General features: G+C 46.0%; 1 protein-coding gene across 1 annotated transcript in view; it reads left to right on the top strand.

Annotated features, from left to right (window-relative positions):
- Positions 1-24729, top strand: part of PNPLA7 (patatin like phospholipase domain containing 7) — an 864087-nt gene that overhangs the window by 609079 nt on the left and 230279 nt on the right. Inside the window, exon 22 of the mRNA XM_033959965.1 lies at positions 16358-16510. Within this exon, the coding sequence (XP_033815856.1) occupies positions 16358-16510 (153 nt within the window). The remainder of the gene's footprint in view (positions 1-16357; positions 16511-24729) is intronic.

Consider the following 24729-nt stretch of genomic DNA (forward strand, 5'->3'; position numbering starts at 1 on the left):
GATGTCACTGGGACCATTATACCCAACCTATGACCACCCAGATACCCATTCGCCAGCCCATACACAAGACGCTTCACTGGTGAACGGCCCGAGATAACTTAGTGAAAGGGAAACCAGACCATCACCTCACCAGCCGGTGGCCACCATGGATGCCTCCGAACATGGAGGGGGCACACATCTTCTCCATCTTCGCACAGGGGACATATGGTCGGCCCAGGCATCCTCACTCCATATCTACCTACTGGAGCTCAGGGCCATAGGGAATGCCCTCGAAACCTTCAAACAATGGGTGACAGGCAGGGCAGTCCTCACCCAAGCAGAAAACCAGGTGGCCATGTACTACATCAACAAGCAGGGAGGGACAGGGTCAGCCTCGCTATGCAAGGAAGCTTGCCGCATGTGGGAGTTCACCAACTCCATTCAATGCCCCATCCAGGCAACTTATCTCCCGGGGGAGCAGAACGTCCTGGCAGAAAGCCTCAGCCGCCAGATGGATCCCTATGAGTGGTGTCTCAACCCAGCGGCGATGAAGAAGATCTTCAGCACCTGGGGCACACCGAGCATCGACCCGTTTGCAACCGAACTGAACTCAAAATACTCGACCTTTTGCTCAAAGAGATCAACCCATTGTCGTCTCAGCCCCGATGGTCTGTCTGTGAGTTGGAACCACGGACTCTTATACGCCTACCCACCATACCCTAAATCCTGCAGAAGATCCTTCAGGACAGAGCAACGGTGATCATGATTGCCCTGTGCGGGCCCCAGCAACCATGGTTCTCGTTCCGGCAAGGGATAGCGGTTCACCCACCTCTCCCCCTCCCGATCAGTGCAGTTCTTATAACCCAACACGGGGGAGGTCACGTGATGTGTTGAGCGGAGTGGACGTGCTTCACTCGTGCTCCGGGGCCCTGAATCCCTCGGCACCGTTTTGCTCCTCTTGGCCAGCCCTAGCCCTGCACCGAACCTTCGAGGAGGTTTATGGACCGTTTCTTACAGACGCCCAGCCCGGTAATGAGCACGAAATCGAGCCGTGCAGGAAAAAACAGGGAGACCAGATCGGCGCGACCCGAGCCTAAGATGGCGGCGGGAGACTTGGGTTCCGCGCTTCCCCTGTCGGAGGCCCACATTGCGGCATTGTCGGCTTCAGTGGTGCGGGCGCTGGACTCTTGATTCGACCTTCTCTCCAGCCAGCTTGCCTCTCTAGAATCACTTTTGGGGGAAACGACTCGGCGGACGGGAGACCTGGAGAACCGCGTCTCGGGGGTTGAGGACACGTGTTCCTCCTCGGCGGCGGATCTGGCCTCTCTGCGCGCACAGCTTCAGAGACAAGCGGAAAAGATCGAAGATCTGGAAAACCGCTCGAGGAGAGATAACATCCGACTGATTGGCCTGCCTGAATCAGTTCCTGACTCTCGCCTCCTTTCCCTCGTGGAGTCTTGGCTTCAGCAGGAGTTGCCGCTTCCAGCGGGGGTTGGGCCCTTGAAGCTGGACCGCGCTCACCGCCTGGGCCGGCGTATGGATGATCGTGACCGAGCCCGAGTCACCATCTTCAAAGTCCACAATTCGGCGGTGAAGTCTGAACTTATGCGGCAGTACCGGCAAAAGCGTAATACTCTCTCCTATGAAGGAATCCCTGTACGTCTGTTCCAGGACTACTCCCCTGCCCTACAAGAACGTCGACGGCGCTTCTCCCGGGTGTGCTCTGCCCTTTTTGACAAGAAACAGCGGTTCCAGCTACTTTATCCGGCGCAACTGAAGGTTTGGACTCCAGCTGGCTGGCGCCTGTATTCCACGGCGGAGGATGCCCAGGCCTACCTGGATTCCCTACCGGGAGAAGCGGGACCCTCTTCGGCTACCTGAGTCCTGGGGCTGAGTTGGTGTGGGGAGCTGTTCTCCTTTACAAGAGAGGCTGTTTCCCCATTGCTAGCCTTTTGAGCTTTACTATGGCTTGATTCCTCTTTGGATCTTTAGCCTTCTGGACTCTGTAGCCCATTACATCTCTCTCAACGTTTGGGCTGCAATGTGGCCTACTCCTAATGCATTTTATGTGTTATCTACAATTTGTTATTCTTGTGGTTGCATATCTGGCTTTGCAGTTTCTATTTTCAAGTTTCTGTTCCGGATATTACTGCTTGCCGTATTGGTGGCCTTAGTTGGTTATAGGTGTACTTGGGGGTTGAATGGATGTTATGCCTCTGGGTGGAGCTCTTGTCCTGTATGGTTCTGGGGTTTGTCTCCTCTGGGTGGGTTAGAGTATGTTAGTGGGGGTTGAGTTCTCCTTTGGGGTATGGACTGGGTGTGTATGGATGGGAGTGGGTGTTAGGGGGAGTACTGGTGTGGTTGTGAGTGGGTGCTTGTTTGTTTCTATCCTCTGTTCTGGTGGGGCTGCTTATATTATCTATGCTTTACTTAAATGTTCCTTTCCGGGGTCCTTTGGTGACTATTTCAGGTCCCCTGGCTATTGGGCTATGTTACTTTCTGTGTTTCGGGTCATTTTGCTTGTTAGCTTCGCTCCCATATGACTTCTCCCGGGGGGTGTGATGTATGAATGTGGTATTTTGCGTGTTTGTGGTGTGTATGGGATTGAGGGATTTGGGGCCCTGACTACATCTTCTGTGCCTCCATCTCTGTTCCACAATGTGGGACGGGGTTTTCATTTTGGTTGGGTTTTTGGAGGGTTTGTTTCTGGGGGGGGAAGGGGGTTGGGGGGGACGAGGGGGGTTGGGATGGGCGGATTGGGAGTGGGTGGGGTGGGCTTTGGGGGGTGGGGGGTCCTCCTTCTATATATTTACTCTTTAAGTTTGATATGTTTCATTATTGTTCTTTTCTGTTCACTATACTTTTGGCGATTTCTACTGCTCTGGGGGAGGCTGGGCCCTTGGGGTAGTTTTCACCTGCTTTTCCTTCTCTGGCATTGCTTCCTTCCTGCTTTTCAGCTATGAGTACCCCTTTTAGAATTGCCTCTTGGAATGTTGGGGGGATCACGTCGCCTGTCAAGAGATCCAAAATACTTGTTGCTCTACAACGCTACCGGTCTGATATTGCTTGTCTACAGGAAACTAGATTGACTGATGCAGAACATCTTAAGTTACGTCGATCTTGGGTGGGGGAAGTGTTTTTTGCTTCCTCTTCGGGTCGTCATGGGGGCATAGCAGTGCTGGTCCGTAAGTCTTCGCCAATGGGTGTCCAGGTTCTTGATAAGTCGTCTGACGGTCTCTTCTTGCTTCTTCGCCTTACTCTGGGAGGTCGTTCTTATCTTTTCCTAGTGGTATATGGCCCTAATTCTGGAGAATCAGCCTTTTTACAGCGATTGCTTCATCTTCGTTCTCGCTTTCCTGATGACCCGCTGCTTCTTTTGGGAGATTTTAACTTGGTGATGCATCCCGATCAGGATAAGTCTGGCTCTTCTGCCTCTTCTTTGGGTTCTAAGAGTCATCTCCTTTCCGACTTCTGTGACTCACTTTCGGTTGTGGACCCGTGGCGTCTTCTCCACCCTGAAGTTCGTGACTATACCCATCTCTCTCGTGCCCATGGTACTTGGTCCCGTCTCGATTATATTTTCTTGTCTACCTCTATGTTTCCTTCTGTTCACTCGGCTGAGCTTGGACCTCTGTCTATCTCGGATCATGCCCCGATTTGGGTTGATGTTGTCCTGGATCCTACGTACCTCTGCGCACCGTCCTGGCGGTTTCCCTTTTATCTTGCTCAGGACGAGGAATTTTGTGCTTTTTTGCAGACCCAATGGGACGATTATTCGACAAATAATGCTCCCCACATGGATGATCCTATCTTGTTTTGGGAGGCTGGGAAGACGGTGATTCGAGGACATATCATTTCCTTTCTCTGTGCTCGTCATAAGCGTATTAATCAGGGGATCGTTACTCTGGAACGGGCTTTGCGTTTGGCAAAGCGGTCCTTTTCTCTCCACCCTTCTCCGGAGACTCGAGACTGCTACTTGTCTACTCAAGTGGCCCTGAACTCCCTTCTCCATTCTCGTTCCCAAAAATGCAAAGCCTTTTATCATCATCGTTTTCTTCGTTACGGTAACAAACCCGGCCGCCTTATGGCTCGTTTGGTTAACGCTACGACTGGTAGGAAGCCGATTTTATCTCTGCGTACCCGGGGCGGAGGGGTGGTGTCTCGGACTTCTGAGATCTCTGGGGTCTTATTTGATTTCTTTCGTCGGTTATATGAAGCTCCGGATGACGCTTCTTTGGACATGATATCGGACTATCTTCACTCTTCTGGGTTGCCTCGTTTGTCCGCGGCTGCGATTTCCTCTCTTAATAGTCCATTTAGGGCGGTTGAATTGGAGTCTGCTATTAAATCGCTCCGCTCTGACCGGAGTTTGTGTTTCGAAGGAGGACCTAGGGGTGGGTATGGTGGGGAAGGGGGGTTGGGTGGGGATTTGGGGAGGGGGGGTGGTTCTTTTGGGGAATACTTCAAAAATTTTGAGCAGGTTCTGTACTTTGTGTTACTCTGTTGTGTTCTTGATTGCTCAATAAAATATATTTGACCATAACCCAACACGGGAGCCTTACCCTCCACCACGACCTGCGTTCCTTAGCCCTGACCGCATGGATGATGAGAGGATGAACCTACCACAAGACGTGGAGCATATTCTTATGGCATCCAGAAGACCTTCAACCAGAAAATGCTATGGGTTGAAATGGAGAAGGTTCCGCTACTGGTGCACAGACACGCAGCGAGACCCCTACAACTGCCCCATACCGGACATCCTGCAGTACATACTGAGCTTATCTCAGTGGGACCTAAAACCCACTTCCATCAAGGTCCATCTAAGTGCAATCGCGGCATACCACACTGGCCTAGACAACAAACCAGTGTCGAGGCATCCAGTAATCACAAAATTTCATGAAGGGACTGTCCAATCTGCACCCACCGGTCAGACCACCACCACCCGGCTGGGACCTCAACTTGGTGCCGCATCAGCTCACCTTGACCCCTTCAAACCTTTGGGGGAGGCAGATCCCGTATTCCTGGCTGGGAAAACCCTGACCTCCATCGAGTCGGCCAGATGTATCGGCGAGATCCAGGCCCTGGTCCATCACCCTCCGACACACTCCTCCATGAGAACAGGGTGGTACTCAGAACCCACCCCCGATTCTTGCCGAAGATGGCTTCAGCGTGCCTCCCGGCACTCTACATCCCTCCACAGGGAGGCACACAGCCACCTCAGCGACACCTCCTGGACTGTGTGCGGGCCCTGACTATGCAACAGACCAGACAAGCCTCAATTGTTCATCTCCTACGACCAAAACAGTCCAGGACTGCCAGCCACCAAACGCAGGCTCTCGCGCTAGATATCCAAATGCATCCCCTTCACCTATAGAAGAGCACAGCGTCAACCGCAGGTGGGAGCCCACGCTCGCCAGCGCAGGGCCATAGCCACCACAACGGCTCATCTGCACCACACACCAATAGGGGATATCTGCGATGCAGCCACTTGGTCCTCCATGCACACCTTCACCAAGCTCTACTGCCTCGACATAGCATTCCACGCTCCAAATGCATTCGGCCGAGCAGTCTTGGAAGTCGGCCGAGCAGTCTTGGAAGTGGCTCTTCCCTCCCGGGAGGGACAACAACCACTAGCACAGCCTTGACAAACACTGATCAAGTAGGGTGTTATAGATATTGATTAAGTAGGTCTTCCAGCACTCCTGTCTAGACTGAATGTGGAATATGCAAGTATGAATTCTCACATGCAAGTACGAATTGTCACTGTTGACCAGTTGGTTTCTCACTGTTCATTGATTGTTATTGACCAGTTTCACTGTTCTGTGAGTATTATTGCTCAGTTAACACAGCACTTTATCAAAAACCTTGTTTCCACAACTTCACCTGCTTCGCCTGATTATCCTGCCCGGCTCAGCATCCACAGCCAGGCGAGGGATGCAAAGAGCGCTAAGGCGCATGTCCAGTCGGTATTGGACCTGGTGGGGGAAGCAACAAACTTCAAATCGTTCTTCAGATATGTGAAGGGGAAGCAACCGGCAAGGGAAGAAGTGGGGCCATTGGATGATGGAGACAAAAAAGGAGTGGTAAAGGAGGAAAAAGAGATAACCGACAGGTTAAATAAGTTCTTCACGTCAGTCTTCACGAGGGAGGACACATCTAATATTCCGGAACCGGAGGACATCGTAAATGGGGATCGGGATGAAAAGCTGGTCCAACTAGAGGTAAGCCAAGAGGATGTCCTCAGGCAGATAGACAGACTAAAGAGCAACAAATCGCCAGGTCCGGACGGCATTCACCCAAGGGTACTCAAGGAACTAAGGAACGAAATAGCAGAGCCACTTCGCCAAATATGTAACCTATCCTTAAAAACTGGAGAGATCCCGGAGGATTGGAAAATTGCAAATGTCACGCCCATCTTCAAGAAGGGTTCAAGGGGGGACCTGGTAAACTACAGGCTGGTGAGCTTGACCTCAGTCCCGGGAAAGATGATGGAAGCACTGATTAAGGACAGTATCTGTGAACACATAGAAAACAATGGACAGCTAAAGTCGAGCCAGCACGGCTTCTGCAAGGGGAGGTCATGCCTCACAAACTTATTGTACTTCTTTGAGGGGGTAAACAGACAGGTGGATGAAGGGGAATCCATTGACATCATTTACCTTGACTTTCAAAAAGCCTTTGACAAGGTACCGCACGAAAGACTACTTAAAAAGCTGTGGAAACACGGGGTGCAAGGGGAGGTCCACCGATGGATCAAAAACTGGCTGGCAGACAGGAAACAGAGGGTTGGAGTAAAGGGCCACTACTCAGACTGGCATGGGGTCACGAGCGGAGTTCCGCAGGGGTCGCTGCTGGGACCGCTCCTGTTCAATATATTTATTAATGACCTGGAGGCGGGAACAAATTGCGAAGTTATTAAATTTGCGGATGACACCAAACTCTACCGCAGGGTTGAAACCATGGAAGACTGCGAAGATCTGCAAAGGGACCTAACGACGCTAGAAGAATGGGCCAAAAAATGGCAAATGAACTTTAATGTAGGGAAATGCAAGGTCATGCATGTAGGGAAAAAGAACCCGATGTTCAGCTACAGAATGGGAGGATCACTGCTAGGGGTAAGTAACCTTGAAAGAGACCTGGGAGTGATGGTAGACACATATTTGAAGGCGTCGGCACAGTGCGCCACAGCCTCAAGAAAAGCAAACAAAATGTTGGATATCATTAAGAAGGGTATCACGACCAGGACAAAGGAGGTCATCCTGCCACTGTATCGTGCAATGGTGCGACCGCATCTGGAGTACTGTGTCCAGTACTGGTCTCCGTACCTCAAGAAGGACATGGCGGTACTTGAGGGAGTCCAGAGAAGAGCAACTAAGCTGATAAGGGGTATGGAAAACCTCTCATATACTGACAGACTGAAAAAGCTGGGGCTGTTCTCCCTGGAAAAGCGGAGACTTAGAGGAGACATGATAGAAACCTTCAAGATCCTGAAGGGTATAGAAAAAGTAGACAGGGACAGATTTTTTAGATTATGGGGAACCACAAGTACAAGGGGGCACTCGGAGAAATTAAAAGGGGACAGGTTTAAAACAAATGCCAGAAAGTTCTTTTTCACCCAGAGGGTGGTGGACACATGGAACACGCTTCCGGAGGCTGTGATAGGCCGGAGCACGTTACAAGGCTTCAAAGAAGGTTTGGATAGGTTCCTAGAGGATAAAGGAATTGAGGGTTACAGATAGGAGTAGCGGTTATCGGGATAGTCTGGGACCATTGCTCAGGCAATGGGCCTGATGGGCCGCTGCGGGAGCGGACCGCTGGGCGAGATGGACCTCTGGTCTGCCTCAGCGGAGGCAACTTCTTATGTTCTTATCCCTCGGCTAGGGAGTCACTCATATGTGTCTGACTCATCCTGCTTGTCCTAGGAGAAAGTGTAGTTACTTACCTGTAATGGAGGTTCTCCGTGGACAGCAGGATAGTCACTTTAATATCTTCTATAATCACAGCTCTAAGTGATAATAATGTTATTTTTAATTTAAATTGTGAAAACCTCAGACCCTGAACCCGTGACTAGTGATAACACCAAACTGGGGTTCATTGGGGGACCATCATCGTTTTCACTGTCAGCCACACAACCCACCCGCCTCCCCATACGGCCGACCCGGCCACAGCTAGGAACATCCTGGGGATTAGGGGGAAGCAGGGGGAAATGGATAGGGCTCGGGCATGCCCAGTGGGGCCCGGGCACTGCATGTGCTCAGAGAAAAAAAAAAAAAATCTCTCTGAACTATTGGAGAGCTTATCCGCAAATTGGAAGCTGTTGGGACTACACCCATATGTGGCTGACTGCTGTCCACGGAGATCCTACGTTACAGGTAAGTAACTACACTTTATCTACTGTTTCCTCCTGGGGCACTGCAAGGATTCCTTTGCCTCCCTCTGACTTACTGGTTCGGGAGCAGAGAAGCAGCCGCTGTTATCGCGGGACTTTCCTGCACTTCCCCACAGCTGCCGACTCTGCTCCGGAACCAGTAAGTGACGTCAGAGGGGGTGGACCGGCAGCCACAGGGAAGTGCAGAAAGTCCCCAGCAGAGTAGGGCGGGATGTTCCGGACCTGATGTGCCGGCTTTAACCCCCTTGGGGCATGCACCCGGGGCGGACCACCCCTTCCCCCCCACCTCGCCCTTGGTACACCACTGCTTGTTACTATATACAGTATGTACCAAACTCTGATTCCCTTGAATTATTTTCTTCTCTTTCACAAAGGTTACAAAATCTTAGATACGTCTAAAACCAGCTTTGATTATCGGTACTTGGACAATCTGGCTTTTTGATTGTCTAAGTACCAATTTAGGCCACTTTTTGGACATTTTTTAAAAAATTATTATTATGAGCCCCATATTGTATACTAACCTTCTATTTTGGGGCTAAAGAGGACTCCTATTTGATAATAATAGAAAAAGAAAAAGATGTGTAATAATTAATTAATGAAGCAAAAGAGGAATTGGACAAGTATTGAAGGTACATGTTTGATATTTATCCTACAGAAATGACTGCTTCTAAATCAAGATGATATAAGCTTGGCTTTGGAACTCACATGTACTTTACTATCTGAATATGTGCGGTGGAATGGTTAAAGCTACAGCCTTAGCACCCTGACATTGTTGGTTCAAATTCCACTCTGCTCCTTGTGATAGAAGCAAAATAAAATATAATAGTGGTGCCAGCATTTCAGTGTATACAATTTTAATGAAAAACAGCTTAAAATTGGCATCATAATAATGAGATACGATAATGTCTTTGTGACGCCTAAAAAGTGATTCCGTAAAGGACATATAACTATTTAGACACGTCTAAACTCGCTGAGCGTGATTCACTATAGTGTGTCTATGCATTATAGAATCGTTCTCAGCTGGACATCTAAACCATGCTTAAAGTTAGACGTCCTTTACAGAATCTAGCCCTAAATGTGCAGCATATCATATGCTCTGTGAAATAGGGAGGTGGCAGGATCAGAGCAGCTAAAGAATAAAAAGCTGAACATAGCTTGGGTCAGGTGCAATCACGGTCACATTAAGGGGGTTATGATGGTTGTCTATAAGTAACCCAATAAGTATTTACTACATTCAATACAAGAAAAACTGGGAGGGACACTCAGCAAAGCCATTAAAAAAAAGTGGAGAATAGGACCTCAGTGTCACCAGAATGAAAAAAGACAATCAAAACTGAGGACAATCAAACTTCAAATGACGATTTGAAGAAGACACATCCTCGGTCCAGGAAAACTCCACTAATGGTAGCATTCTTAATTATCTTAATATTTTTTACACTCAAAACTTCATAGAGGCAATTTCTCCAAATGCTTTAAATATACAATAAGATAGAAAAAAAAGCCATACTTATCTTCTTTGAAGTGTCTCCACAACCCAGCTTTATATCTGAAGAAAAGGCAGGTACTTGTTAGATACTCGAATATTTTCACGCGTGTTCAGTCCACATACAGGAATCAAAACTAGAGATATACCAACAGGGCTCCTGTTTCGCCATAAGCTTCCTCAGGGGATCCGCTAAAATCAAAAAGAAAATAATAAAAAAACATGCTACTCAGGCAGATACAGTACATTAAAAATAGCATGCAACACATACCAGTCAAAAAAGTGCTACAATCTTCAAATCTTCTAACACCAAAATGGCTTCTTGGCCTTCTGGATATAGGGCTAGTGCTGATCTCATCATGTACAACGGCATGACGTAAGCATTATATCAGAGCTCTGCAAACCAGAAAAAAATTCTGGGGGTTACTTTGGATCGCACATTAACTTTTAGGAAACATACAGATTTATTAATTTTAAAAAGTTATGCGCTTTTATGGAAATTAAGAACCATTAAAAAGTTTTTTGACAGCGAATCTTTTCGGTTACTGGTTCAATCTATTGTATTATCAACTTTAGACTATTGTAATATAATTTATTTGGGGTTACCTAGAAAGATTATATTAAGACTTCGGTTGGTGCAAAATGCTGCAGTTTGCCTGATTTTTAATCTTAAAAAGTATGATCATGTAAGCCCTTTTTATACCAAGTTGCATTGGTTGCCTTTTGGGGCCAGAGTGCCTTTTAAGTTCGGATGCATTTGTTATAAGATGCTTTTTGGATTATCTTCCTCATATTTGTCCCCCTATCTGAAACTTTCTTATTCAACAAAAGGAACTAGAAATTCTGGAAAATTCATCTTCCCTACTCCAAAGGCCTGTCGTTTTAAGACCTTTTTAGACAGGACTTTGGAGTATCAAGCTGGGAAGATGAACTCCTGGTCAGTGGCGTACCTAGGGGGGGGCGGGGGGGGGCGGGCCGCCCCGGGTACCAGCCCTAAGGGGGTGTTCCCGGCCTTGCCGTTCAGTCCCCCGCCACCCCCGAAGGACCGCTCGCCCCCCTGGCCTCCCCGCACCACCTATGAACAGCCGCAGCAGGATCGCGAAGTCAGCGTCAGCATCCCTGCGCTGCTTCCTACGACGCGATCCCGCCCCTCCTCTGACGTCAGAGGAGGGGCGGGACCGTGGCGCAGGAAGCAGCAGGGATCGCTGACGCTGACTTCGTGATCCTGCTGCGGCTGTTCATAGGTGGTGCGGGGAGGCCAGGGGGGCGAGCGGTCCTTCGGGGGTGGCGGGGGACTGAACGGCAAGGCCGGGAACACCCCCTTAGGGCTGGTACCCGACGCTGACTTCGCGATCCTGCTGCGGCTGTTCATAGGTGGTGCGGGGAGGCCAGGGGGGCGAGCGGTCCTTCGGGGTGGGTCGGGGCATCAGGCCTTCAGGGTGGGGCGGGCGGGCAGGCAAGCAGGCTTTCAAGGGGGAGGGGGGTGACAGGCAGGCAGGCAGGCCTTCAAGGGGGGACAGGCCTTCGGGGGGGGGTGCAGACATTCAAGGGGTGCAGGCCTTCAAGGGGGGCAGGCAGGCCTTCAGGGGGGTGCAGACCTTCGGGGGGGGGGTGTAGGCCTTTGGGGGGGTGCAGACCTTCAAGGGGGTGCAGGCCTTCAAGGGGGGGTGCAGGCCTTCAAGGGGGGGTGCAGGCCTTCAAGGGGGGTGCAGGCCTTCAAGGGGGAGACAGGCCTTCAAGGGGGGGAAAGGCAGGCAGGCAGGCCTTAAAGGGGGGACAGGCCTACAAGGGGGGGGGGGACAGGCCTACAAGGGGGGGTGCAGGCCTTCAAGGGGGGGTGCAGGCCTTCAAGGGGGGTGCAGGCCTTCAAGGGGGAGACAGGCCTTCAAGGGGGGGAAAGGCAGGCAGGCAGGCCTTAAAGGGGGGACAGGCCTACAAGAGGGTGGGACAGGCCTTCGGGGGGGTGCAGACCTTCAAGGGAGTGCAGGCCTTCGGGGGGGGGGTGCAGTCCTTCAGGGGTGGGGTTTAGGCCTTCAGAGGGGGACAGACCTTCGGGTGGGAGGTAAAGTCCTTCGGGGGGTGCAGGTCTTCAGGGGTGGGGTGTAGCCCTTCGGAGGGGGGACAGACCTTCGGGGGAGGGGGGTCCTGGTGTAAAAGTACACAGAGGGAGAGAGGGAAGGGGGGGTTCAAAGATACATGCATATGCCAGACTTTGGGGGTTAGAAATAATGGGTCTAAAAACAGAGGAGTGGGAGAGAGATGGTGCATAATGGGATTTAGGGAGGGAAGGAACAGAAAGGGAGAGAACTTGGAAACAGGGGATGGTGTGGAGGGGGGATAGAGATACTGGATAGGAGGATAGTTGGGAACAGAAAGGGAGAGATGGTGGATCCTGGGGTGGTGGGGAGTTGAGAAAAGGTGAATCTGTGGATGGAGACAAAAAAAAGGAAAGATGCCAGATCTCCGGGAGAGGGAAGGGAAACGGAAGGGGAGAACAGAGATGGCAGACGGATGGTTAGCACGGAGAAAGGAGACCCTGGCAAGCAAGACAACAAGAGCCTGGGACCAACAAGATTTGAATATTGATCAGAGAACAAAAGGTAGAAAAAATAATTTTATTTTCTGTTTTGTGATTACAATATGTTAGATTTGAAAAGTGTACATGAGACAGCTTGAAATGGGAACTTTTCTATTTTTGTGAATGGCAAGGCTGAGTTCAGTTAAAATATATGCTTTATAAGAAAATATAATAATGTGTTTTATAAAGTTTATAAGCATTGCTGGCATACTCGGTGAGGTGTTCCTAGTGTTGGTGGTGGTGGTAGCATGTCAGTGTGTTGAGAGGAAGAGGTAGTCTGGGAAATTCTGCTGAGCAAACTCTGGGCCCATTTCCACCCCCAGTTAGTCCACTCCACTCAACTGGTTCACACACTGAGTGGGTCTTTGGGTGTTATTTCTGGGTAGTTGTTTTAGAATCTCTTCCAGTGGTTTGTCAGTATCTCCTTCTGGTCCAAGGAAGGAAACTTTGTCAACCTTAGCATTGACCTTCAGAATATGTTTGTAACAGCGCTGCTTGTGTGGCATTAGGCTATGTAGTGATCGAAAGAAAAAAACAGACCTTTGCACATTTTTGCACTATATGGTGGGTGTATGAGGAGATTCATTTCCTGCACAGTTAAGTCCATTTTTTCTACTGAATAATAGTATAGGTACAATGAAAGTAAATAGCAAAAATGTTTGAGTAGATAATTAAGGAAATCTTTTTCATATTGCTTGCTTATGGACTGGGAAAAAAGACTGTTCAAGCAAATGTCTCCAGAACTGCTTTAATGGAAAAATGTGATTTTTTTTTTTTTAAGTACTTTGTGAAATTTATTGTTGTTGTGAAATTTATTGTTATACTTTGTTTAAACTTAAAAAGCGGTGTCATTAACAGTGAATCTAATCGAAAAATCGATTCAACAGGGTGAATCGGATCGAATGAAATATTTTTCTCTGAATCGGGCAGCACTATTGGCTACCATGAGAATGGGCTACTGGGCATGATGGACCATTGGTGTGACCCAGTTAGGCTATTCTTATGTTATGTTCTCATCTGTAGGGGCCTTTGTTTTCACTTCTTATTTTAATGTATTTTTTTCCTGGGAACTTATCAGTGTTTTTTTATAATGGGAACAAAAATGGAAGAGAATTAATGTGTGTGGAATGGGGGGGGGGTAACTAATTTCTTCAGCTAAATAATTCAATCCACTTCAAACAGACATAGGAGAACTCACGCACCATTCACACACCCTCCAACCAAAAACGTCAAAAGAAAAAAACTGTTCGACAACCTCCTAGCCATTCGAGCTGCAACACTTGACCCCCAACTCTACAACCTATTGACCTCGACCACAAACTACAAAACCTTAAAAAAAGAAATAAAAACCCTTCTATTAAAAAAACACATAAAACCAAACTAACATAATCAGAACTGTCCCAAGCATCACCTGCAACTACTCCATATGTACTTCTGATGTCATGACAATTCAGACATAATTTATGTTATGTTATGTTTGGAATAATGGTTACATAAATGAGGTTCAATAAAAGAAAATTTTCTGTGGGAGCATTTGTTGGAACTTCTGTTATCCTGATTTCTTCTATCTGTGGGCTTTCTTTAGCTAACCTACTTATCTGGGGCTTTCCACTTCTGCAGCTGCCCTTTTCACGGTCCACTTTGCGCTTGCACTCTCTGGGGAGGGGGGGTTGGGTCTGGGCTTGGTGGGGTAGGTGTGTCTGGTAGTTTTGTCTGGGTGGTGGCTGGGTGTTTCTTGGGTGCTTGTTGTGCGGATTGGTGTGTCTGGTGAGCGGTCTGGGTGTTGTTGCTTGTGGGGGTTTTTTTCATTATAAAATATGGCTGAGGGTCTAGTCCGGCTTATTATTCTTGTGGGTTCTGGGGTGGGATTTGTTTGCTTGCCCCAAGTTTTGGCCTTTTGTTGTGTATTGCTATGCCTCTCATTGGCAATTTTCTCTTGGGAGAGGCTTGTTCATGCTTGTTGTTGCTGTTACTCTCATTCTGTGTTCTTTTTGATAATGTATAAGTTTCTGTACAGACCATGGTTGCTTGTCTGGACCTTTTGCCATTCTCAATAAAAATACTTTGGAAAAAAAAAAAAAAAAAAAAAGAAAATTTTCACTGCCTGTTTCTATTCTGACCATTTATTCCATTTCATGGTTATTGCAAAAAAAAAAAAAAAAAAAATTTTACATGAGGGGGGGGGGGGGGGGGGGGGTGTCAAAAAATGATGGGCCCCGGGTGCCACATACCCTAGGTACGCCACTGCTCCTGGTAAGTCCGATGATTGTTCAATCTAATTCTTACTTCACATTTAGGAAATCATTAAAGACCTATTTATTTGACAAATAAGAATATTAATTCTGATATATTTAAATGAAGTCTTTTGTTTCTATTCTTATTGTCATAGTATGTTTTAATTTTTTAATAATTTTTAACATTGTACTTGAATGTTTTTAACAATTGTATTACTTTTATTATATAATTTTAGATTGTACGAAGATAGTGTGTTCTATGAAACTGTACCATGTGCTGAAATGTCTCAGTATTCTCCTGTTGTGAACCGCCCAGAACTATGGTTGGGCGGTATACAAGAAAATAAATTATTATTATTAAAATATACTTCAAAATACAAAAACAGCAAAGCATACAAAAAATGTGAAAAAATAAAAGATTGAAAAGAATGCTTGTCATTCTATCATAGAATTTAAGCCATTAGGATCACATGTATTTAATCTAAAAATCCATTTCTGTTTGCGGCGTCTCAGCAGGTTTTTAACACGTCAAATAAGTTAAGTGTGGCATTTTTTTTTCTGTCTTACTGTATATTTAAAGCATTTGGAGAAATTGCCTCTATGAAGTTTTGAGAGTAAAAACTATTAAGATAATTAAGAATATTACCATTAGTGGAGTTTTTCTGGACAGAGGATGTGTCTTCTTCTTCTTCAAATCCTCATTTGAAGTTTGATTGCCCTCAGTTTTGATTGTCTTTTTTCATTTTGAGTGACACTGAGGTCCTGTTCTCCACTTTTTAGTGGCTGTGCTAAGTGTCCCTTCCAGTTTTTCTTGTATTGAATGTAGTAAATACTTATTGGGATGTTTTTGAACATTCAGCTTGGATGTCTGTAAGTACCCACATCTTTGGGGGTAAAAGGGGGGGATGGGACTTCAATATAGGGAAAACAGAATTTATATTTGAAACAGGTGCTTATTTTGTTCCTATGGCAATGAAGTGTTAAGTGTTTTGGCCACAGTCAAAAGGAGCTGCAGTGTTGTTGTTTTGTGGGTTTTGTTTTTTTTAAGAAACAGCTCTGGAGCCCCTTACCCACTCCAAACCCTCCTAGACCATGCCTCCTTTTTCCTTTCCTCTCCCTTAGCCCACAAATGAAACCCAACCAACCTGGAAGGCCTCTTGCTCCTCCCAGCTGTAGTACCACAAGCTACTGCGAGAAGTCACTGCAAGGGGTTGGTTCATCAAGGATATGGTTAGGCCCAGGGGGGCGGGGGCTACTGGACAGCTGGGGAAGGCCCAGGGAGCCTTTCAGGGCAGGGCTGGGCTTTTGCCTCAGGCTTGGGGAGCTGGGAGTGGGAGGGAGAAGGGGTATGGTTGGGGGGGGGGGGAATCAGAGGGTTTTTTTTAAAACCAAAACCAAAAAGTTATCCAGGTGCTGGCCTGATATTCAGTGTCGACACTCACATAGCTAAGGGGCCTAATTTAGGTCAACTACAATATGGTGGAATGAGAGAATATGAAACCTTGATCCATAAGCAAAAAATGAGGAAAATTTGATTGGTTTTTATTTTCTTTAAAACATGATAGTGTGATATCTGATAAGGCCTATATTTTTGGACTGTATTTACATAATCATAAATTTTATCTATGGTAGCCATGAAACATCCAGATGGTTTAGGATGATGTGTGTAATATTTCCTTATTTTCTTTTTTGAGCAGGTCATGGAATTGGCCTTCCCACCGCCCATAGCAAATGGGATTCAGGAAACCCTGCCAGCAATCTCTCTACTGTAGCCATTCTGCCCGTGTCTGAAGATGTGCCTCTGATGGCATTCACTCTGGAGCTCAAACTTGCCCTCAGTGCTGTTGGTAAGACATTAGTGTGCTCTAAATATGCCTCAGTGAGAAATACTGAGAAACTCATGTGAAACAGATTGTTATTCTTAGAGTTATGCAAAATTTTTGTGTGTTTGGTGGTGACATATAAGTTCTTCATAGATAATTCGGTACAATACAGTTATGTTAAGGGAGGAGGATTCACCTTCTCTAAAGAGCTTATAATTCAGAGTTCATGAAAAGGAATGTAAGCCTCCTCTCTATCCCTCACATTATTCATCACTTGCATGATGGCCGGTTTTGGAAAGTCCGTCCGGAAACCTGGACAGTCCAGGTTTTCCCAGACATCTGGTAACCCTAGTTCATTCACTGGCAGGAAAGGACTAATTTTTTTAAAAAAGACACTAGCTGTCTGCATCTTCTTCTCTTTCCCCTCCCCTGATCCAATTCGAGAAGCTACCCTTCCCATCCCAAGTAAAAAAAAAAAGAGGAGAAAGTACCTGGGTGAGCTCTGAGTCATTGTGATTTTCATGATGCATTTTGCCTTTGTGGCTGTTTTGTGCCTTCAATTAATTATACTGGCCAACATTCATTTTGGTACCTGCTGATTCCAAAAATGGCATCAGTTTTCTCCTATCAGCTCTAGTTTTTAAGATACAGAACATATGCCATATACCACTCTTCACTCTACTTGCCTATTAAAAAATCAGGATATTTTAATGTAGTGTTTAAATCAGGGGTGGGCAACTCCGGTCCTCAAGGGCCATAATCCAGTCAGATTTTCAGGAGTTCCTCAATGAATACGCATTGAAAGCAGTGCATACAAATAGATCTCGTGTATAATCATTGAAGAAATCCTGAAAACCCGACTGGATTCCGGCCATCGAGGACCAGAGTTGCCCACCCCTGGCTTAAATTAATATCTTTTAAACATGAAGGAAACATATTAAAAATTAAAAGAAAATGTGTACCAACTTGAAAATCTACTTATTTCATACCAAAAGTACAAGTTTATGATGCAAACTTTCCAGTAATTCGACACACAAGAAGCTCATTTTGTAAGACTTCTGAGAGTGTGATCTGCTAGGACAATACTCATGTTCAAGCGGTACATCAAATATAATAAATTCAATCCAATCCCATATAAGTTTCCAATAAAAGTGTGCCATCATGTGTGCATCTACCTTGGTATCTGGCTTCCATTGTTTTTATGTATTGCTATTAAATAATAATAATAATAACTTTATTTTTATATACCGTCATACCACAAACAGTTCTAAGAAGTTTACAGTATACAGACAGCGACATTACAGAGAACTTTCAAAATTACATTGGCATGTTAAGTTTAGTCAGGTTTATCTGGAAGTGTTTTGGAAGTACATCAGGTTGAAATGGGGTCAGAGAAATTTGTCAAAGAGATAAGTTTTTATTGACTTCCTGAACGTTTGGTATGAAAGTGACTGACTGAAACTGAACTGCTATATCCTTATCAGTGAAGTGAAACCCTTTCGTTTTTTTCTTATATGGCTGATGGAGTAGTGCAGGAACTGTTCCAAATAAAGATGGGGGGAGGGGTTTCCTCCATCTTTCTTATTTTTGCTACTGAGTAAAGCCCTGTGCCTCAGGATTTCCTTTTTCTTGGGTGGAGTCCTGACCAAGAATCTTCAAGTTGACTGAATTAATGAATGGAACTGTGAAACATACTTGTGCTTAAAAAACCACTGATTGTTGTTTTATTTTTGGGTTTCTTGTGACCTTAAACAAGTCCCAAAGCCAAGGCAGGGCCTGGTGTTTCAGTAAGCTGAAGGAAGCCAAGAGCACAACTTATCAGACTGAGTACTGTTTTATTGATTACCTGTCTTTCGCATTGTTTTGTTTTGTTTTAATTGATCTTTACTTTTGAAAACCTGTTGCATTTTGAAGAACTTTGTAATAAAAGCTTATTACTTTTTGATAATCAAGGTTCTGGCCTCAGTGGTTTATGTGTGTGATACTGAGTTGTTTAAGGAAGTGCCAAGGCAAGTTATCCCAAAGTCAGCACTCCCTTGGAGGGCAAGCCTAAGGTCATTCAGTGCCACCTAGTGGTGAGTGCCTGCAGAGCGCCTAGCGGACCCCTAGCAGGCGACAATATACAACCAAATCTTTTCCAGAGAAAGGAAAATGGTAAAATTAGAGGTCATAAATTGAGGTTGCAGGGATGAAGACTTAGGAGTAATGTTAGGAAATTCTTTTTCATGGAGAGGTTGGTGGATATCTGGAATGCCCTTCCGAGGGAAGTGGTGGAGAAGAAAACAGTAAAGGAATTCAAAAAGGTGTGGGATAAACACAAAGAATCTTTAATTAGAAAATGAATGATATAAATTAAAGAACTAAGCAGTCTGGATTCTAGGTTAATTGAGGCAGAGGTTCAAGTTTCAAGTTTATTTAAATCTTATATACTACTCATCAAATGTCTGCACGGTCTGTGTCCCATGTGTGGTGATTCGGAATAAGATGGGCTTTGGAGGACATCAATATGAATTCCAGTAACTTGGAACATGAGGACGTTACTTGCCAGACTTTATAGTAGGTATCCTGCAAGTAATAGGATGGTTGGATAGGCTGGAGTGAGCTTGGCTGGCAGCTTCAGCAGTTGGAACCTAGGACAGTACCAGGTGGACTTTACGGTCTATAGCTCAGAAATATCAAAGAAAAAGACAAGTTAATTTAATCATGAAATTAAAATGTGTATAACTAATGGGCAGATTGACTAGACCATTCAAGTCTTTATCTGCCATCATTTACTATGTTATTATATTAATTTTTCTATGTGACCCTCTTTGCTAATCAAATGTTGAGTTTAATGTAATATTTGACAGTTTATTAAATAAATACATTTCTAGTGCAACAGACACTCTGTTCCTGAAGCTTTGAGTAGTCAATTTCTTCTCAAGATAATTTATTAGCATTCTTTTACTCTGCCTCCCATCCTTCTGGGCTGTCCTTCAATTCCTCAATTGTCTCTCAACAAGAATGATGGTAGGAGCCTGTCTTTTCTACTTCTGTGTCTTTTGAATTAAATTCAGTCTTTTTTGCTAACCATTTGTGAGGCTTTTTGGTGCTGCAGTGCAGAGGATCCTACTCTTGACACAGTTCCGACTGTTGGTAAGGCCAGGCTGCAGAGCCCTTCCAACTAATAACTTAGGCCTGCACACAGAATGCTGTTTCTTAAAAGTATAAATTTATTATAAAGTATTTGGTAGCACAAGAAAGAGCAGAATAATAAATTGACAGCATTCAAGTATGAAACAGAACAGATAAAATCCTGCACCTGCAGAATGCAGAGAAAATACCCCTTTCTGTTCTAACTTCCTTATCGTACAGCAACTGATATATTCTTAGCCTTGCGTTACAATCTATTGGAAATGTTCTGATAGGTTGCTAGCATTAGCATAATTGATCAATTGCTAATCTATTGGTCATAGATCTAATTTGTGTCTCCTAATTGGCCATATCTTTATTGATGTCTGAACAATTAGCACTGACGTACATCATTAGAGCAAATTAGCATTGGTGTACTGTATATTCATCATCAGACTTGGGTGGTGGCCTAAAACTAACAAATTTATCTACACCTCACACCTTTCTCTGTGGGGCTTTCCAGAGGTCATTTGTGTATAATCACTTCTGTCCAGAACGGGCCACACCCTGTCCTGGTTCTGCATTCTTTAGAAGAGCAGTTAGTGGTTTTTGCTTATATGCAGGGCCTAAATGTCCAAAGGTTTCTGTTTCTATGGGTCAAGATGCAAACTGCTATTTCTGTGCTGTTCTTGAAGATCATGAGATTTGCAAAGAGAGATTACCTCACCTGTGGTCGGTAACTATCAATGAGGCAGGCTTGCTAGAGGGTTTCTGCAGTTTCAGATCACAGATACCCTTGTTGTAGATATGCCTCATGCCTAGGTCATTGTCCATTGCTTTGCCAAGCAGGAATCTCTCTTGTAGACAGGGGATATGGGAGCCAAGTATCACACAGGGATAAGGGTCTTATACATCTGTACATCATGAGTCTCTCCCGTCACAGGTTTCTGTATTTTTAGCTGGTAGTATTACAAATTCTTTCGTGCAGGCTGTGTGTTTTTTTATCTGGATAGAACAGCAGTTCCAACTAGAAGAAATTTCCCCATAACACACAAAGGCAGCATCTCATCTCAAAGTGTCTGTGAGATGTCTTGTTACAAATGAAGTTATCTAGAAACCAATTTTTACTCAGCTTGACATGTTTTTATGTTCCATGGTCATGTCTTCGGGGAGGGGGCCAACCAGTTTCCAACCGGGATTCTCCTTCACTGTGAGAGAGCATATACTCTAAAGGTCTGCTTCTGCTTTGCAGTGCACCCACTACACTATCAGTTCAGGAGCTCAGGGATCGTTCCCTTGGGAGCAAGGCTTGAAACATAGAAACATAGAACGATGACGGCAGATAAGGGCTACAGCCCATCAAGTCTGCCCACACTATTGACCCACCCTTTTAAGTCTACTGACCCCCTTAAGTATAATTGTAATTATACTGCCACTCTACTGACCCGCTCTTTCAAGTCTATACCCTAGTGACCCTATCCCTTGGCATGACCCTCGTAGGGATCCCACATAGGTATCCCATTTATTCTTGAAGTCTGGGATGCTGCGTGCCTCGATCACCTGCACTGGAAGCTTGTTCCAATGCTCAATCACTCTCTCCGTGAAGAAGTACTTTCTGGCGTCTCCACAAAACTTCCCTCTCCTGAGTTTGAGCGGATGTCCTCTTGTGGTCGAGGGTCCTTTGAGAAGAAAGATATCATCTTCCACCTCGACCCGTCCCGTGATGTACTTAAATGTCTCAATCATGTCTCCCCTCTCCCTACGCTCTTCGAGAGTGTAGAGCTGCAATTTGCTTAGTCTTTCTTCGTACGAGAAACCCTTTAGCCCCGAGACCATCCTGGTGGCCATCCGCTGAACCGATTCAATTCTGAGCACATCTTTACAGTAATGTGGCCTCCAGAATTGCACACAGTATTCCAGATGAGGTCTCACCATGGCTCTGTACAATGGCATCATGACTTCAGGCTTCCTGTTGACGAAGCTTCTCTTGATACAGCCTATCATCTGCCGTGCTTTAGATGACGCCTTCTCCACTTGAGTGGCAGCTTTCATGTCAGCACTGATGATTACTTCTAAGTCTCGTTCTGCCGAAGTCCTGGTTAAAGTTTCTCCATTCAGGGTGTAAGTTCTGCATGGATTTCCGTTACCGAGATGCATGACCTTACATTTCTTGGCGTTGAAGCCCAGCTGCCAGATCGAGGACCAACTTTCTAAAGTGCACAGGTCATGCTCCATAGTATCCTGTAGATTTAAGCCGTGTACTATATTGCATAGTTTGGCGTCATCAGCGAATAAGGTTACCTTACCTTGAAGCCCTTGAGTCAGATCCCCAATAAATATGTTGAAGAGGAGTGGGCCCAGGACTGAACCCTGCGGCATGTCACCTCCGACATTTTAGAGAGAGTACTGTTAACCACCACCCTCTGAAGTTTGCCACTAAGCCAATCTTTAACCCATGCAGTTAGAGTCTCTCCTAACCCCATCGATTCCATCTTGTTCAGCAGCCTGCGGTATGGGACACTGTCAAAAGCCTTGCTGAAGTCCAGGTATACGACGTCCAAGGACTCTCCTGAGTCCAGCCTTCTTGTTACCCAGTCAAAGAAGCTGATAAGACTGGACTGGCATGACCTACCCTTGGTGAATCCATGTTGACTGGGATCCCGGAGATTTCCCTCGTTCAAGAACGTATCTAATTTATGCTTAATTAGTGTTTCCATGAGTTTACACACTATTGAGGTGAGACTCACCGGTCTATAGTTCTCAGCCTCAGCCTTGCAACCCTTTTTATGCACAGGAACGACGTTGGCTGTTTTCCAGTCCAATGGAACTTTCCCCGTACTTAGTGAGAGATTGAAGAGCACTGCCAACGGTTCCGCCAGAACATCTCTCAATTCTCTGAGCACTCTTGGGTGTAAATTGTCCGGTCCCATGGCCTTGTTTACCTTGAGCCTTGTCAGTTCACTGTAGACGTCCCCAGGTGTGAACTCAAAATTCTGAAATGGGTCTTACACGTCTTGTTTTGCCTTCAACTGTGGTCCGTGTCCCGGTGCCTCGCAAGTGAAGACTGAGCAGAAATATTCATTTAGTAGTTCGGCTTTTTCAGAATCCGTCACCGCGTAGTTTCCGTCCGGTCATCTAAGGCGTACTATACCGTCTGTGTTCCTTTTCCTATCACTGATATACCTAAAGAAGGATTTGTCCCCTTTTTTAATGTTTCTTGCCAGAGTTTCTTCCACTCAAAGTTTGGCCTCCCTAACTGCTGTTTTGACCGCTGCAGATCTGGTCTTATATTCTACTTTAGTTTCTCTTCTCTGAGTACGTTTGTAGGAAAGAAATGCTTTTTTCTTCTCCTTAATGAGGTGCGAGATCTCCTCAGTGAACCATTGGGGTTTGTTGTTTCTTTGCCGTTTATCTACCGATTTTATGTAGCGATTAGTTGCTTCGTGTATGGATGATTTCAGGTTCAACCACATAGTTTCCACATTACCGGTCTCTGCTTGGTCCTGCAGCGTCTGATGAACGAAATCTCCCATGCGTGCGAAGTCGGTGCCCCGGAATTTGAGTACCTTTGTTTTTGTGATTGATTTAGGGAATCCTTTCCCAAGGTTGAACCATACCATGTTATGGTCGCTGGAGGCTAGCATATCTCCTACCGAGACCTCTGAGACGCTTTCCCCGTTGGTGAGTACAAGGTCAAAGATCTCCTGGGCCCTAGTGGGCTCCGTTACCATCTGTCTGAGATGTACCCCTTTTATGGAGGTCAAAAGCCTCCTGCTGCTGCTGGTTGTTGCTGAAAATGTGGTCCAGTCTGCATCACGCATGTTGAAGTCCCCTAGCAGTACAGTATCACCCCGTAGAGTGATATTCTCTATGTCTTCAATTAATTCTGCGTCCATGTCTTCCAGTTGTCTTGGAGGTCTGTATACCACACCAAGATACAGGCATTTTTTGCCACCTCTTGCCAGGTTTACCCAGAGGGACTCCCCGGTATACTTTACATCTGTGATCCTAGTGGTTTTGATGTCCTCTTTAATGTATAGTGCTACCCCTCCACCTAACCTACCCTCTCTGTCCTGACAAAGTAAATTGTACCTTGGTATAGCCATATCCCACCCATGAGCGTCCGTGAACCAAGTTTCGGATATCGCCACCACGTCTAGGTTGGCATCTCTTATTTCAGTTTCCAGTTCTAGAATTTTATTGCCTAAACTGTGTGCATTAACATACATGGCCCTCCACACTTTGTGTTTGCTAAGTCCCTGTAAGGCGTTTCCTGTCTGAGTCTGTGTGGCTCCTAGAGAACTGTTTGCAAAGTGGGTCCTTACCTTGGAAGCAGAGTGTCGACTCATCCCATCAGGATAGTTCCTTTCCACACCAGTATATGAGTAGGTCCCCTCCCCCAACTTACCTAGTTTAAAGCCCTGCGAAGCAGGCGGGCTAGTCGGTGTCCGAAGATGTTCTTACCTCTGCTGGTCAAATGGAGTCCGTCTGGTCCCTGAAGTCCCTGCAGCGCCTCTCCATGATCCAGGAATCTGAAGTTCATATCCCGACACCATCCTTGTAGCCATTCGTTCGTTCTCCGGATACATTCATCTCTGTCTCTTCCCTTGCCTCTAACTGGGAGGATTGATGAGAAGACTACCTGCGCACCCGTCTGCTTCAGCCTCACACCCAAGGTTTATCTGCAGTGGGCTTGAATGCAGGCTGAGTGGCTCTGGGGCTGACTGCTTTCCTCTCCTCATTTGCATGCATATGATCTGGTGGGGGTTGAGGTCTCCAACCTGTTTGTTGGGTCTGAGAGACAGTCAGAAATCACAAGCAGTCTGGATTCCAGGCTTATTGAGGCAGAGGTTTGTGACCAGTCAGGCTCCGTGCCTGCCGTGGTCCCAGTGAAATTCTATAAGAAAGGTGGAAGTAAACCCAAAAAGCAGTCCTCTTGGGCTAAACCACAAATCCAGATAGAACAGCCTGAGGATGGGTCAGACCCAGAATGGGAGGATATGGAAACTCTCCCCTGTCATTACAATCCTGTAAACGCACCTAGAAACATAGGTTTTAAATCAGTACTGTTTATAGGAACTCTTGCAGTCTCCCTGACAACCATCGGGGGAGCCCAAGAGAGCCACAAGCTA

Source organism: Geotrypetes seraphini, chromosome 10 (genome assembly GCF_902459505.1).
Source record: "Geotrypetes seraphini chromosome 10, aGeoSer1.1, whole genome shotgun sequence".
NCBI lineage: Eukaryota > Metazoa > Chordata > Amphibia > Gymnophiona > Dermophiidae > Geotrypetes > Geotrypetes seraphini.